Source organism: Branchiostoma floridae, chromosome 3 (genome assembly GCF_000003815.2).
Source record: "Branchiostoma floridae strain S238N-H82 chromosome 3, Bfl_VNyyK, whole genome shotgun sequence".
NCBI classification, from domain to species: Eukaryota; Metazoa; Chordata; class Leptocardii; order Amphioxiformes; family Branchiostomatidae; genus Branchiostoma; species Branchiostoma floridae.
This window is the reverse complement of record NC_049981.1, coordinates 2,570,519-2,582,623: the sequence shown is the minus strand read 5'-3', so window position 1 is coordinate 2,582,623 and position 12,105 is coordinate 2,570,519. Positions and strand designations below refer to the sequence as shown.

The 12,105-nt window shown below is 39.2% G+C and overlaps 1 protein-coding gene across 1 annotated transcript in view; it reads right to left on the bottom strand.

Moving 5' to 3' along the window:
• The window catches only part of LOC118411552 (WD repeat-containing protein 19-like), a gene marked incomplete in the record, with an annotated part of 33,235 nt that overhangs the window by 15,330 nt on the left and 5,800 nt on the right, over positions 1–12,105 (bottom strand). Inside the window, 13 exon segments of the mRNA XM_035813905.1 lie at positions 107–144; positions 632–804; positions 2,419–2,485; positions 3,070–3,150; positions 3,936–4,085; positions 4,780–4,902; positions 5,543–5,649; positions 6,395–6,509; positions 7,145–7,388; positions 7,867–7,958; positions 8,979–9,060; positions 11,308–11,420; positions 11,649–11,729. Coding sequence (XP_035669798.1) covers positions 107–144; positions 632–804; positions 2,419–2,485; positions 3,070–3,150; positions 3,936–4,085; positions 4,780–4,902; positions 5,543–5,649; positions 6,395–6,509; positions 7,145–7,388; positions 7,867–7,958; positions 8,979–9,060; positions 11,308–11,420; positions 11,649–11,729 — 1,466 coding nt within the window.

The window sequence follows — 12,105 nt, the reverse complement described above, 5'->3', positions numbered from 1 at the left end:
CCCCGAGGTGTATATGGTGTCATAACACCTGGTCCTTTGCATAAGCACGAATGTAGTATAACCACCGAATAAAACCACCAAGTGAGCGAAGCGATAATGATTTTACCTTTTCAAGCTTAAGCACTGGTCCAGGGATGATTTGACCTGATAGAAGAAGTAGACAGCATGAATTATTACCAAGCCTTTAATATAATAAGATTTTTTAATGAATGTTCAAAAATTATTCCTCTGGCACTAGAGGGGTGTTTTGTTAAGTTGAGAGATGTATATTAAGTTATAGTAGTTAAAAGGTACATATCCCCTTGCAAGTCATTTACATAATTCATGATGTCATGTAAACACAAAATTCTGCCAAAGGAAAGTATTTCCACCATGTAATTTTGGTACAGAAGACCATTATTTAGAATGGACTAGAAGTATAATATTTATAGCCTTATTTGCATAATCAAGATAAAACAAGAAAAAATTCCAAATGTTCTGAACTTGTTTCACAAGAACAAGTTCCCATATTATAATTATTGTAAACTTAACATCAATATAATTCTACAGTGTACTGTCCAACTAGAAAAATTTTGTAGAATTTAAGTTAAATGCTTCAAAAAGTGTCTTAGATTTCTTTAACATTTCCTACCTCAGACTGAGGCTGCTCCTGAAGTCGTTCTATGTCGTGGAAGCTGTGTGTCTCCAGCACGAAGGAGGTGAGGCGACCGCCCTGGGTCTGACAGGTCACCTCACCATTGTACAGCAGGATGGGCAGCTGTCCATAGGGGAGCTTGGTCGTGCCAGCAAAGGAAATCGCAGGGCCTGCAGGGTTGGACAAGTCCATTAGCCCAATTGTCCCGGACAAGTGAAAATGCCGATCGGGCAAGCACATGTTCTACCCCACTTGCCTGATCGGGCAAGTTAGATTTTTCCATGAGTTAGATTTTGATATACTTTTCACAGCATGGACATCAAGCATCGTTGAACACAGAAAAAAATCCAATAATAAAAGAATTCCATTGCTGGAAGTGAAAACTACATACAAAAAGTCATTTAATTTTGGGCAAGTGAAAAGTTGGTTCGAGCAAGTAAATTCTTCACGTAGTTGCCCGATAGGACAAGTGAATTTTAGAAAACTTGTCCAACCCTGGCAACATGATACTGTATTAGCTGCTTGACAACATATTCAGTCAAAGTAAAGAATGTGTTCAATCAGCAGTAGTCCTTATTTAAATGTTGAACCTTTTGTGCTGTGTCCACAGCAAGAATTCATGACATTTCAATTTGAATAAATCATTAAAATAGCGTCTGAAAAAATAGCAGATCTGCTAGTGCTAGCATGGCAAAATTTTGTTTTGGTTACATTTTAGATGTCAGCGCAAGTTGGTGCAGTTGGGTGGGCAACAAATTACAAAGTGGTTTGTGGGAATGTGCATTTTTACTGGCCATTTTTATTCCCTGCTTTGACCTGTTTTGGCTATTCCAAGATTAGGGTGCAACAATGGCATCCAGAATTACTATTAGCATTTTTTATTCATCATATTTTGTTGACGTTTATTAAACATACAATCCAAAATACAATTTTTCATACATACTTTTAAACCACTGTCACTGACCAAAAAATTGAAAAAAAGCACCATGCATGTAACCAATTGTGGTATAGTGTTCTATACTGAAAGTGGAAAAATTAATATAAATATTGAAAAATTGGCCCAAGTGCAACGCTCTCGTGCACCCTAGCTGATGTTGGAATATTTTTTGTAGCACATAATCAAAGTACTTGAAATATCCAGTATGTTCTCTCACATTGGTCACAAGAAAAGATACGCAGTTGACACCATAAGCCTTTTTCATGTATCATATACAGCCATGTTGCTTGCACTGTATAGTGAGCGTGAAAAGAGTTTAATGGCTCTAACAAGTACTAGTAGTGCTTTGTGTTTAGTGCCACATGTATTTGTGATACTCCTATTTTGTACGTACGAATTTCAGCTGGCTTCTCCAAAGAACTGAAGCTGACAGCTAACAAACATCATACAGTCAGTACAATATGCTGGGATACACATAACATCAAATAGACTACTAGACATGTATATGAATTACTTTGTGTATGCTTTGATTTCAAATTACTATCTAAATGTTACGGCAAAGCTGATAAGCCATACACATAGCTTTCAGTAGCCTAAGGACATCAGTTCAGGTCGTCCTCATACATAAGAGAGAAGAAGTTATTGGCATTCAAATTCATTTACATATAGAATATGACATGGTGTATTCTGTATCACCCGAGATTCCAGCCCGACCCCCGGTTTGGATCACCAGACTGACAGTACATGGCCAAGAGTGTGAAATTTACAGTTCCTGGTGTCATCTCTGCATGCTGGTATATACGGGACCTCAGACTGAAGCATGATCACATTGATTTCTTTCACTTACCTTTGATAGAAGCTCTGCTGTAAGCATAGGTGTAGAGTTTTTCCTCGTCGTACACTACAAACACGCACTGCAGGGATACAGAAATGATAACAACTTATTATATGTATTATGTACAGGAAGCACTGAGACAAGGGGGTGGGCGGCTGAGAACAGAACAAAACTTTTTGCTTTGGTTTTGAGTTTGTGGTGGAGGGATTGCCACAAGAGCCTCAAACATAAAACCACTGAGTATTTTACAGTATGTAAATGAACTCAAATAATGGTACTGTTACACTGTATGGTACTGTCACACTGTGCAAGTCAGTATGAGTTCTGTATTAAATTTTGTCAATATGCAGTAGCCATACACTCAAAGGTCTATATTGCACTCCCTGTCTCTGTTGAGCAATTATAAGGCCCTAGATGTAAATACATGTAGGCCATCAACATAGACAGGGGCACCATAGACTTTCTGAAACTTATGATACACTGCTCACTGAGTCACGTGGTCTATCTTCCTAGCATGACAAAACAGATCAGAAGATCGCTCATTCATTTACAAAGACTGAAGCTGAACTATTGAAAATTTGGGTAAGTCCAATTTTTGTGTTGGAAACTACACTTTAACTTTAATCCAGAATGGGTTAGATTATAAGTGTTGTCTGAGGTTACCTTATCAAAGGTCCACTGCTCCCACAGGACCCCTCGCACTGCAGGGGGGAAGTTAGGGATCTCCACACAGTGATCATTCACCTGGATATAGAAAGAACATGTAAAGATTGAAACAATATTAATCAGACTATAGCAAAATCTATTTGCCTAAATGTCATAAATGAACTAGGGTTCCACAACCTCATACCTTTGGTACACTGTCAACTCATGTGATAAACATGACGTTGCAGTGCCCCAAATACCCACTTGCACATTTGCTAATGCAACCACATTTTGCTTGGTGCAACTTAACTTGAAACCAAGTTAACGTAGCGCACAACCTGAAATTTTGCAGTTGGAACACTGCTTTCCCCCCCACCTACGTATACGTGCATAAGCTTTTTTATTCATTTGGATTTATTGAATATTATGTAGTTACATGTAACTGGAAGGAAAGATAATGGATAAGTAACTGATTTGAAGAAAGTAAAACTAATGTAATAACTGTCAATTGGATGAATAACTTGGAAGTGGTTCAACCTGAAATATTGATGGCGCAACCTCGCTTTTGACTCAGGTTGCCACCTGAGCAACCTGGCTGAAAAAAGTATTTTGAGCACTGTGTTGTAAATGTTTCTAATAGATTATGGAAATAACAGCCATTTACATCAATCTGTATCCGTAATTTGTATTTATATGACACATAGCCGGTATAACCGCCCTTTCATAACAAACCAGGTTCACAGGAACGTGGCATGGCAGCAGCCGGTCATCTTACACTGTCTAAACAACCAGTGAGTGTCCCACCTAACCTCATTTTTTGCACATCTGACTGGTGCAAATGTTGTTTAAAGTTCAGATGCTCCTGTGTAGCATGAGTGACTTACAGGGTTGTAGACGAAGCCGTCAGTCTTGTCGTCTATGAAGACCAGTCGTGTGCCTCCGCTGTCGGGGAACAGTTTCTTGATCCCCACCACATGACGGTACTCGTTCACTATGTTCCAGTCCTCAATCAAAAAGAAGTGCAGACTTCCAGTCTAAATAAAGAAAAAGGTTATGTCATAATACATTCCTTCAACAGCACAAACCTGGGCCAACAAAGATAGAATCTTCTGATTATAACACTTTGTAGGGCATATCAAGACACAAATAACATCAAACGTAAATTCTAAGAAATTACATTTGAAAATGATAATGCTTAATAACCGGAATTTGCACAAAATATGCACCCTTCTGGTGTTATTCAACATCAAACTGTAAAAAAAAAACTATACCTCCAGCTCGAGTCTTTTACATTAAACAGTGACTTTGCAGCTTATAACGTCACTATGGACAATTGGCAACCAGTTTTGAACTTTCCACTGAAGCTTGCAAAGAAAGATCTTTTGACAAGCAAACAAAGCAAAATTATAATGTCTTTTATTTAGTGTTTCTCCAGATTTAAGTATTGCCTGTTATACAGTATGCACAGAACCCATTTCATATATTCTCATATCTTTCCATGATACAAGCAAAGACTTTAAATAACATCAAAGTCAAAATATACATGTATGAATGGTTGGTTGGTCTCTGGTATTAGTCATGTTGATGATGTCATATTATGACTAGGATAATCTCAATCTGTGTCTAATTAATTTCAATCCGCCCATTTTCTTCTTCTCAAGCTAATTTTCAAAAAAATTGAGCTGGTAAGTGAGAGCTGTATCAATAGTAGTTAGACTATAATCTTACATCAGTTCCATAGATGAAGAAGTCGTTGGTGAGGTCGTGACAGGTGATGCGACTGTTGCCATCTTTGTCAGGAAAGAGTTTGGCTTCTCTCTCTTCATTTACCTCCATTCCCTCGGTCTCCACCTGAGGGAAATAACAAAGAAAACGTTGATTTTTTTATCTCAGTCTAAAAATGGCACTGAATATAGCTGTCTTAAAGCCTGCAGCACAATTCAAGCAAACGTCTGCTGAATTTTTAGTTTGACTGGATCTCGCTGAAGTTAAAAATCATCTGAGCATTGACCTTAAAATCTGTATTTTTCCCTTAAAATCTGCTCATCATAATTTGGCCTGGACTCGGTGTTTCATTCCGGAAAGGTCCATTGTCTTTTCTACTTTTTTTGGGTGCACAGCTGACATCACAAGGAGGTTTGAATCTGGAGGTTTAAAAATGGACGAATCACTGAAAATAAGCTGAAAAAGTATGTAGAGCATCTTAGACACGTCAGCCAAGCTCAGTAAACTGAGTGCCATCTCCCTAATAGTAATAGTGGTCATTGTATGGTTTTAGTGGTTTCAACTATAATATTAGATTTGTCTGCAAAATGTAATATCATTGACATTCAGCATGTCGTATACTCTTCATACACATGTACATGACTGTGCAGAATGATCATTATAAACTGTTGATTTGCGGGCATTACGGTGTAACACATATTTGGTTTGGCTACTCATGAATGTTTTGTGCAATGTAGTAGCAACAGAAACACACATCATGACTTACCAAGTGCAGCTGTACCTTCCCTTCAAACATGACAGCAGCATAGTCAGCATTTAACTTCATACTGGTGATGGTTCCAAGGTACTCTTTGTCCTTCAGCTTCTCAGGGCCTGAAAAACATGACATTGTAAGGATATCCAAAGGACATGATGAAAATGCGTCCACTTTTATGTCATCTTTAAAGCCTGGAAGCAGGTTGGCTTACAGCATTGTTGAATAGAATAACTAAAAACTAATGATAGCATTTTCATTTTGTATCTATTAGATTAATTCGAAAGACAAGCTCTGATTGGTTACAATGACTGGTGAGAGCAGGTCCTTGTCATGCGACATAATGATTAGATGGTGTGCTGTGCTAATCAGTTGGTTCTTGGGAAACATCTACATTTGTAGCTAGTCTCTCTGTACACTACAGACCAGGCTTTTAGCCAGGCAGGCATACAGGCGTACATTGTACGCCTGTTAAAATATAACTCAAATTGTACGGCCTTACACTGGGGAGCACATCCTCTGACAAGTATGAAATTCTGGTTGACCAGGGATGCTACAGATCAAATGTGGCCTGTGTGACAGTAAATTCGCTTCATTCCCCAAAATTTGCACCTAAAGATGTGGGAAATGGTGTTTCAGAGAATTATAAATTTCAAAATTTTTCTGAGTGAGGATGTCCCCAGACCCCCTTCAATACTCGCACCTGCAGCGCTCGACTAACGGCAAGAAATTTGGACACCCTATGATAAAATCCTAGCTAAAAGCCTGCTACAGACTAGATAGAAGTTATCTTGATATTATCACTTGTAGTCGAATCAAACTGGCAAAGTTCCCACTGACATGAAATAGAGGAATTGTCCCCACCTTTGTCTCCTAGAACATAGAACCATGCCCGGTTGTTCATCCCTGCAGCCATGTGGTACGGTCCCAAGGCCAGAAATGTAGGCTCCACCTCTATACTGATGGATACTGTGGGCTCCTGTATTACATAAAATACATGTTTAAGGACCTTCTACAAACTCATGACTACATTGTAATCCTAGCTTCAGGTTGGTATCCATCTCTTTTCAGCTAATGGGCCTGCTTTAGTGATCATATTGCAATATAATTTGCAAGAGGACCAAGACAAAACAGGTCTGCAGGACATCAGGCAACAGTATGAACCTACACATCAGACTTGATGCACCTGCAGCTGATGCACCTGCATGCAGCTGATGCACCTGAACGCACCTGCAGCTGATACACCTGAATGTGCCTGAAACTTATGCAACTATAGCTGATACACCTGCAGCTGGTGCACCTGCAGCTGATACACCTGAATGTGCCTGAAGCTTATGCACCTGCAGCTGATACACCTGCAGCTGATACACCTGCAGCTGATACACCTGAATGTGCCTGAAGCTTACGCAACTGTAGCTGATACACCTGCAGCTGGTGCACCTGCAGCTGATACACCTGAATGTGCCTGAAGCTTATGCACCTGCAGCTGATACACCTGCAGCTGGTGCACCTGCAGCTGATACACCTGAATGTGCCTGAAGGTGATGCATGCAAATTTTAGACTTTTACTAGTCAGACACTGTCCAGTCACAAGTATACACAATGGACTCTAACCTGCTCATATCCATTGGTTATGGTGACCTCCAGTAGTGAGGTCAGGAAGGCCACACGTGTGCCGTTGGTGTCACTCAGCATGGGCAGTTTGGTCAGGTAGACGTGCAGCCCTCCGCGCTGGCTGGACACGGCCAGCAACTGACCATCATCTGCCCACTGCAGCTTGTCCAGCCCCTTCTGCTCTTCTTCCAAGGTTATAATGGCATACACTTCCTTCAGTTCAGACAGGTCGTGGATCTTCACACTGGAACAGATTGCAAATGGGTTATAGAACTCGTTGCATATTGTAGTGTGGACCAGTATGTTGTCAATGTCATAATATTGTAGTGAGTGAGTTATGTGCAAATGTAACATTTTTTGGGGAGTGAATTGCATTAAGCCATTTCCTTTTACCAATTTCTTCCAGGTTGATCAGACCTTTCTGTGTCACTGACGAAAGATAACGGATGTTATCTGAAACCTCTGACAGTTTCAAAATCATAATGATATATAACATACACATGTATGATTCATATCCAGTTGGTTGAGTAACTGCTATTTGGCGTATCTTACTACCTCGATGTCTAGCCTTTATCAACAAAACATAATATGTATAGACTATCTTTGATATCCACATGTAACAGAAGGAAATGATGGTTAATACTCTCATGCCAGATTGGTGTTGGTTGACTCTTACCAAATAATATAGATGTGAAGTAGCATATAGTACGTAAGATACTAACCAGTTATCCCCACATGATGCAGCCTTGTTCAGGGACACCGACACAGCGATGTAGTTCAGCGAGTCCTTGTGGTTCCGAGCCTGGAACAGTTCCTGTGTGGGGCACGGAATAAAAGTGGTTGGGATGTACAATATGTTACATATATAGGTTGGCTTTTCAATCATTCTATTTTTGCAGAGAAACACCTGAAAAACAGACCAGAACTTGACATGGTCTAAGACAAAAATGTGCTCACGATGATAAACATTAATTTATGTACCAATATGGTACTGGTTACTAAGGACTGCTTGTGCAAAACATGTAACTGAATAAAGGAATTTGAATCACAGAAAACACTTCTATGTTGTGGGAGATTTTGCTCACAAACTCACTGTCTATGTCACTGCTCTCGTCCTTATATATACATGTAGAATATAAAAAACACATTGAACAACATATGTTGAACCAGAGGATAAGAAAATAAGTAAGTTTTTCTTGATTGAAAATAAAAACTAAAAACAAAAAAACTGTCAAATATATTATATACATTGAACAACATATGTCGAGCCAGAGGACAAGAAAATAAGTAAGTTTTTCTTGACTGAAAAACTGTCTTTTCTTTCTGAACATAGCCCAAGCGGCAAAGGCCAACAGCCCTACATCATATAACAATATCCAACAAACATTTCACTGAACATGTGCGGGTGCCAGGGCCGCCCAACAAACGTGAATACCTCCAGTTCACTGAGCTCCTTGACACTGGTCGGTTTCGGGGAATGTCGTTCGAACGTGTTCTATTGTTTACAAATGACATATAGGTAGTTGATAAAATTCCCCCTTTAGCTTAAGGAATGTGCAGCTCAAATCAATCTATCTAACATTAGAAGGTCACTAAAATTTACTAGGTTCTTTGCAAAAATAAGCTTGTGACATAAAATTGACATGTACAAGAAAACAATATTTCAGCACATGATATATTGATGTTGACCAAATCATATCTAAAACATGATAGTAGATAATTGAGTCTACAATTACTGGCATTGGAAGGCAAAGCTTTATTATGACATTGAAAACTTGAAGACTTGAAAACATGGATGATTGTACAAGATTGGGTGAAACACATATTTTCTTACCTGTCCTATCTCTTTCATATGTGTAGAGATGACAATGAAGAACCCATGGGAGAACCCAATCATGATGTAACCATCTCCATACCTACAGGTTCAGGAGAGAAAGAATTCATGAAAGATGTGCTAAAGTAACTGATACAGACTGAGGCTACATGGAAAGCTATTTAAACAAACAAGTCAATTTTATAGATGGCATCACCAACTTCATACACTGCAAGACCAGGGATACAAATACTTTTTTCAGCATACCTGCACTGGTGCAGGTAACATCAGGGTTAGACAAGTTTTCAAAAATTCACTTGTCCTATCGGGCAAGTACATGAAAAATTTACTTGCCCGAACCAAATTTTCACTTGCCCGAAATTTAGATTACATTTTTCTATGTATTTTCACTTTGTTTACCTCACTGACGAGAAAGTTTTTGAGTTTTGATGTGGCCCTATCATCCAAAATCGATGTTTCTACTGGCTTAAAAATGACATGGTCACTATAGGTAGGCATTCAGCCCCATGTGCTGTCACACTCAGTGGTAATTTGAGCGGGTCACATCTAGAAATTCTTACTTGCCCGTTGGGCAAGTCTCTGCTTGCCCAAACAGCACTTTTACTTGCCCGAGACAATCGGGCTAATGGACTTGTTTATCCCTGAACATTGCAAATTATGTATACCTGCACAGGGCTCGTGACTGCGACTAGATTTGGTCGCAATGCGCCCGTAATTTTAATAATGCGCCTATTTTTTAAACGATGGTCGCACGGCGCGCCAATAAAAAAAATGAGCAACGCCCTTATTTTCCCCCGAAAACTTCGCTCAAAGTTCAAAATTCGCCGATTTCGGCCTTCACCGAGCCGCCATTTTGATTCTAACTCAAGTATCGCGCAAGTCTCGCAGTAACTCACATCTCGCGAGAGTCGCACCCCATTGGCCATTTCGGCGTGACGTAGCTCGCCCGGCCGCCATTATTGGTGGAATATCTGATATCCCCGCTGTGATCGCGGGAAAAATCACGCAGGAACGCTTCAAAAGCGTGTAACTTTGACGAAAACTCATCGAATGCCTAAAGTCCTTGGTGATAAGTACATGTACAGGATTCTTTTGGAGGGTTTTTTTGCTTGTTTGTCGGTGGAATGCGGGAAAATTAACAGCTAATGCGACGATGACAAACTGGGGAGGGGGGCTGTGTCGGCACTGAAGTCGTAGAAAATGTTGAACGGAGGTCGCGATTTTTTCACGGTTCCTTCAGATATTACTTTTGTTGCAGTCTTTATTTTCAAAAGACTGATAAATAGATGTCGTTTGTTGGGAAAAGTTCGATTGATTTGCCCTTCGAACACATCTTTTCTGCTACATTTTTTCAACTGAAAATATGAATTGTTTGTACACAGATTTTTTTTATATAAGTTAACACTGATGTTACAGGCTAGAAGTAAACCTCTAATTTTCCAGTGCATCTATTTTCAGCTATGTTCTTAACAAAGTAGAAGAGATACAAAAGAAATACAAAATGTACCTGACAGTCCTGGCTACACTTTCTCCTCTGTTGGCTTGCAGATTTTCTTGTAGACTTCTTTAGTTTGTTGTTGTTGTATATGTAACAGTCAAGTTTCACCTTTAGCAGTAAGGTTAATTTACTCTTCCTGATTGTGTGTATTAACTTATGAAACATTATAAAAATCATATATTGTAAGGAATCAGTGTTATATTACTTGAAAGTGATCTCATGTATTCTCTTGTTTCTTGTTTGGTTACTGTAACTATATATAATATATAACACCCCTAATTAATTCTTTAAGCCATACCCACCTCTAGTCAAAAACATTGATTATTGGAGTAATATTTTGTATGGCTTCAGACGTTTGCTTGTGCTCCCAACCTTTCATAGTGGTGCTCCTAACTTTTTGCTGGCGCTCCTAAGTTTTAGGAGTTAGGAGCGCCATGCTCCTAGGTCAAAAAGTTAGTCTGGAGCCCTGCTGCACCAGACAAACTTTACCTGCACACACTTTAGGAAGTATATATGGATCATACTAGAATTGTTGAGGAACCATTGCTATTTTTTCTTTGATACTTAATAGGTGGTAACAGTTAATGCAGCTAATAACAATCCACATACACCTTCATCACATGACATTTACATGTAAAACCCAGTACATGGACCAGTACAGGTTAGGTAGACACCAGAAATACCTGCACAGATCCCATTTTACCTGCACTAACCTGCATATGCAGGTGATATTTTGAGCCCTGAAGATGCTTAACTCATAACTGTCAAGTCTCTTTAAAATGAACTCCAGTCTATTCTATGAGACATAGAGCAGAAAGAATATTGTCTTACCATTTGTATGTAACAATGTTGCCATAGCGCGGCTGGAAGGCAAGCTCAATGGGGTTGTCAGGATCGTTGATGTTGAACAGGAACAATGTCTTCTTCCCCAACACAACACTAACCTGCCATGTAACAACAGTCTTCAGAACACATGAACAACACTGTTTTCATGCTTCATTGAAAACTAAAATAAATCTCAGTAAAATTTCAAGATTTTCAACCTCAAAATCTAATGGAAAAATTTTAAAAATTTCCAAAAAAAATTCTTTAAAGATTTTTTCTACCAAGTACAAAAATTTCTGGATACAAGTACAAAAATTACTGGATACTGGCTAATAAAATTTACTCACTGTGTTCTCCCCACTTGGACTCCTTTCATCTGTCTTCATCTCAGAGAACTGCAGGTCCACAGGGTCTGCTCTGATGGAGGTCTGTGTACAGGGGAAATATTTTAAGTACACATGTATGGACTGGTACTCTGGCCCAGGTATGAGGTATACATGTAGTACTATGTAAAATGGTTGCGTGGTCATCTTCAACTGACCTAAAATTTAGCATCTTCCCCTCCAAATACGACTGCAAAATACACCTCAACAGGCTAGGAACTGGGCTACAGTTGCTTTAGCATAATGGAAGGTATTGACATTGCCCTATTTGAAACATACCATTTGTTCTACTTTAAGACTGGGACATTGTCATGGCAACAGCCACTATGACTGCCCCTTATGCTTAACTTTGGGACTTACATTGTAGTGTGAAAGTCCCATTTGCCTGAAAAACAATCACATACCCCTTTCTTTCATAACT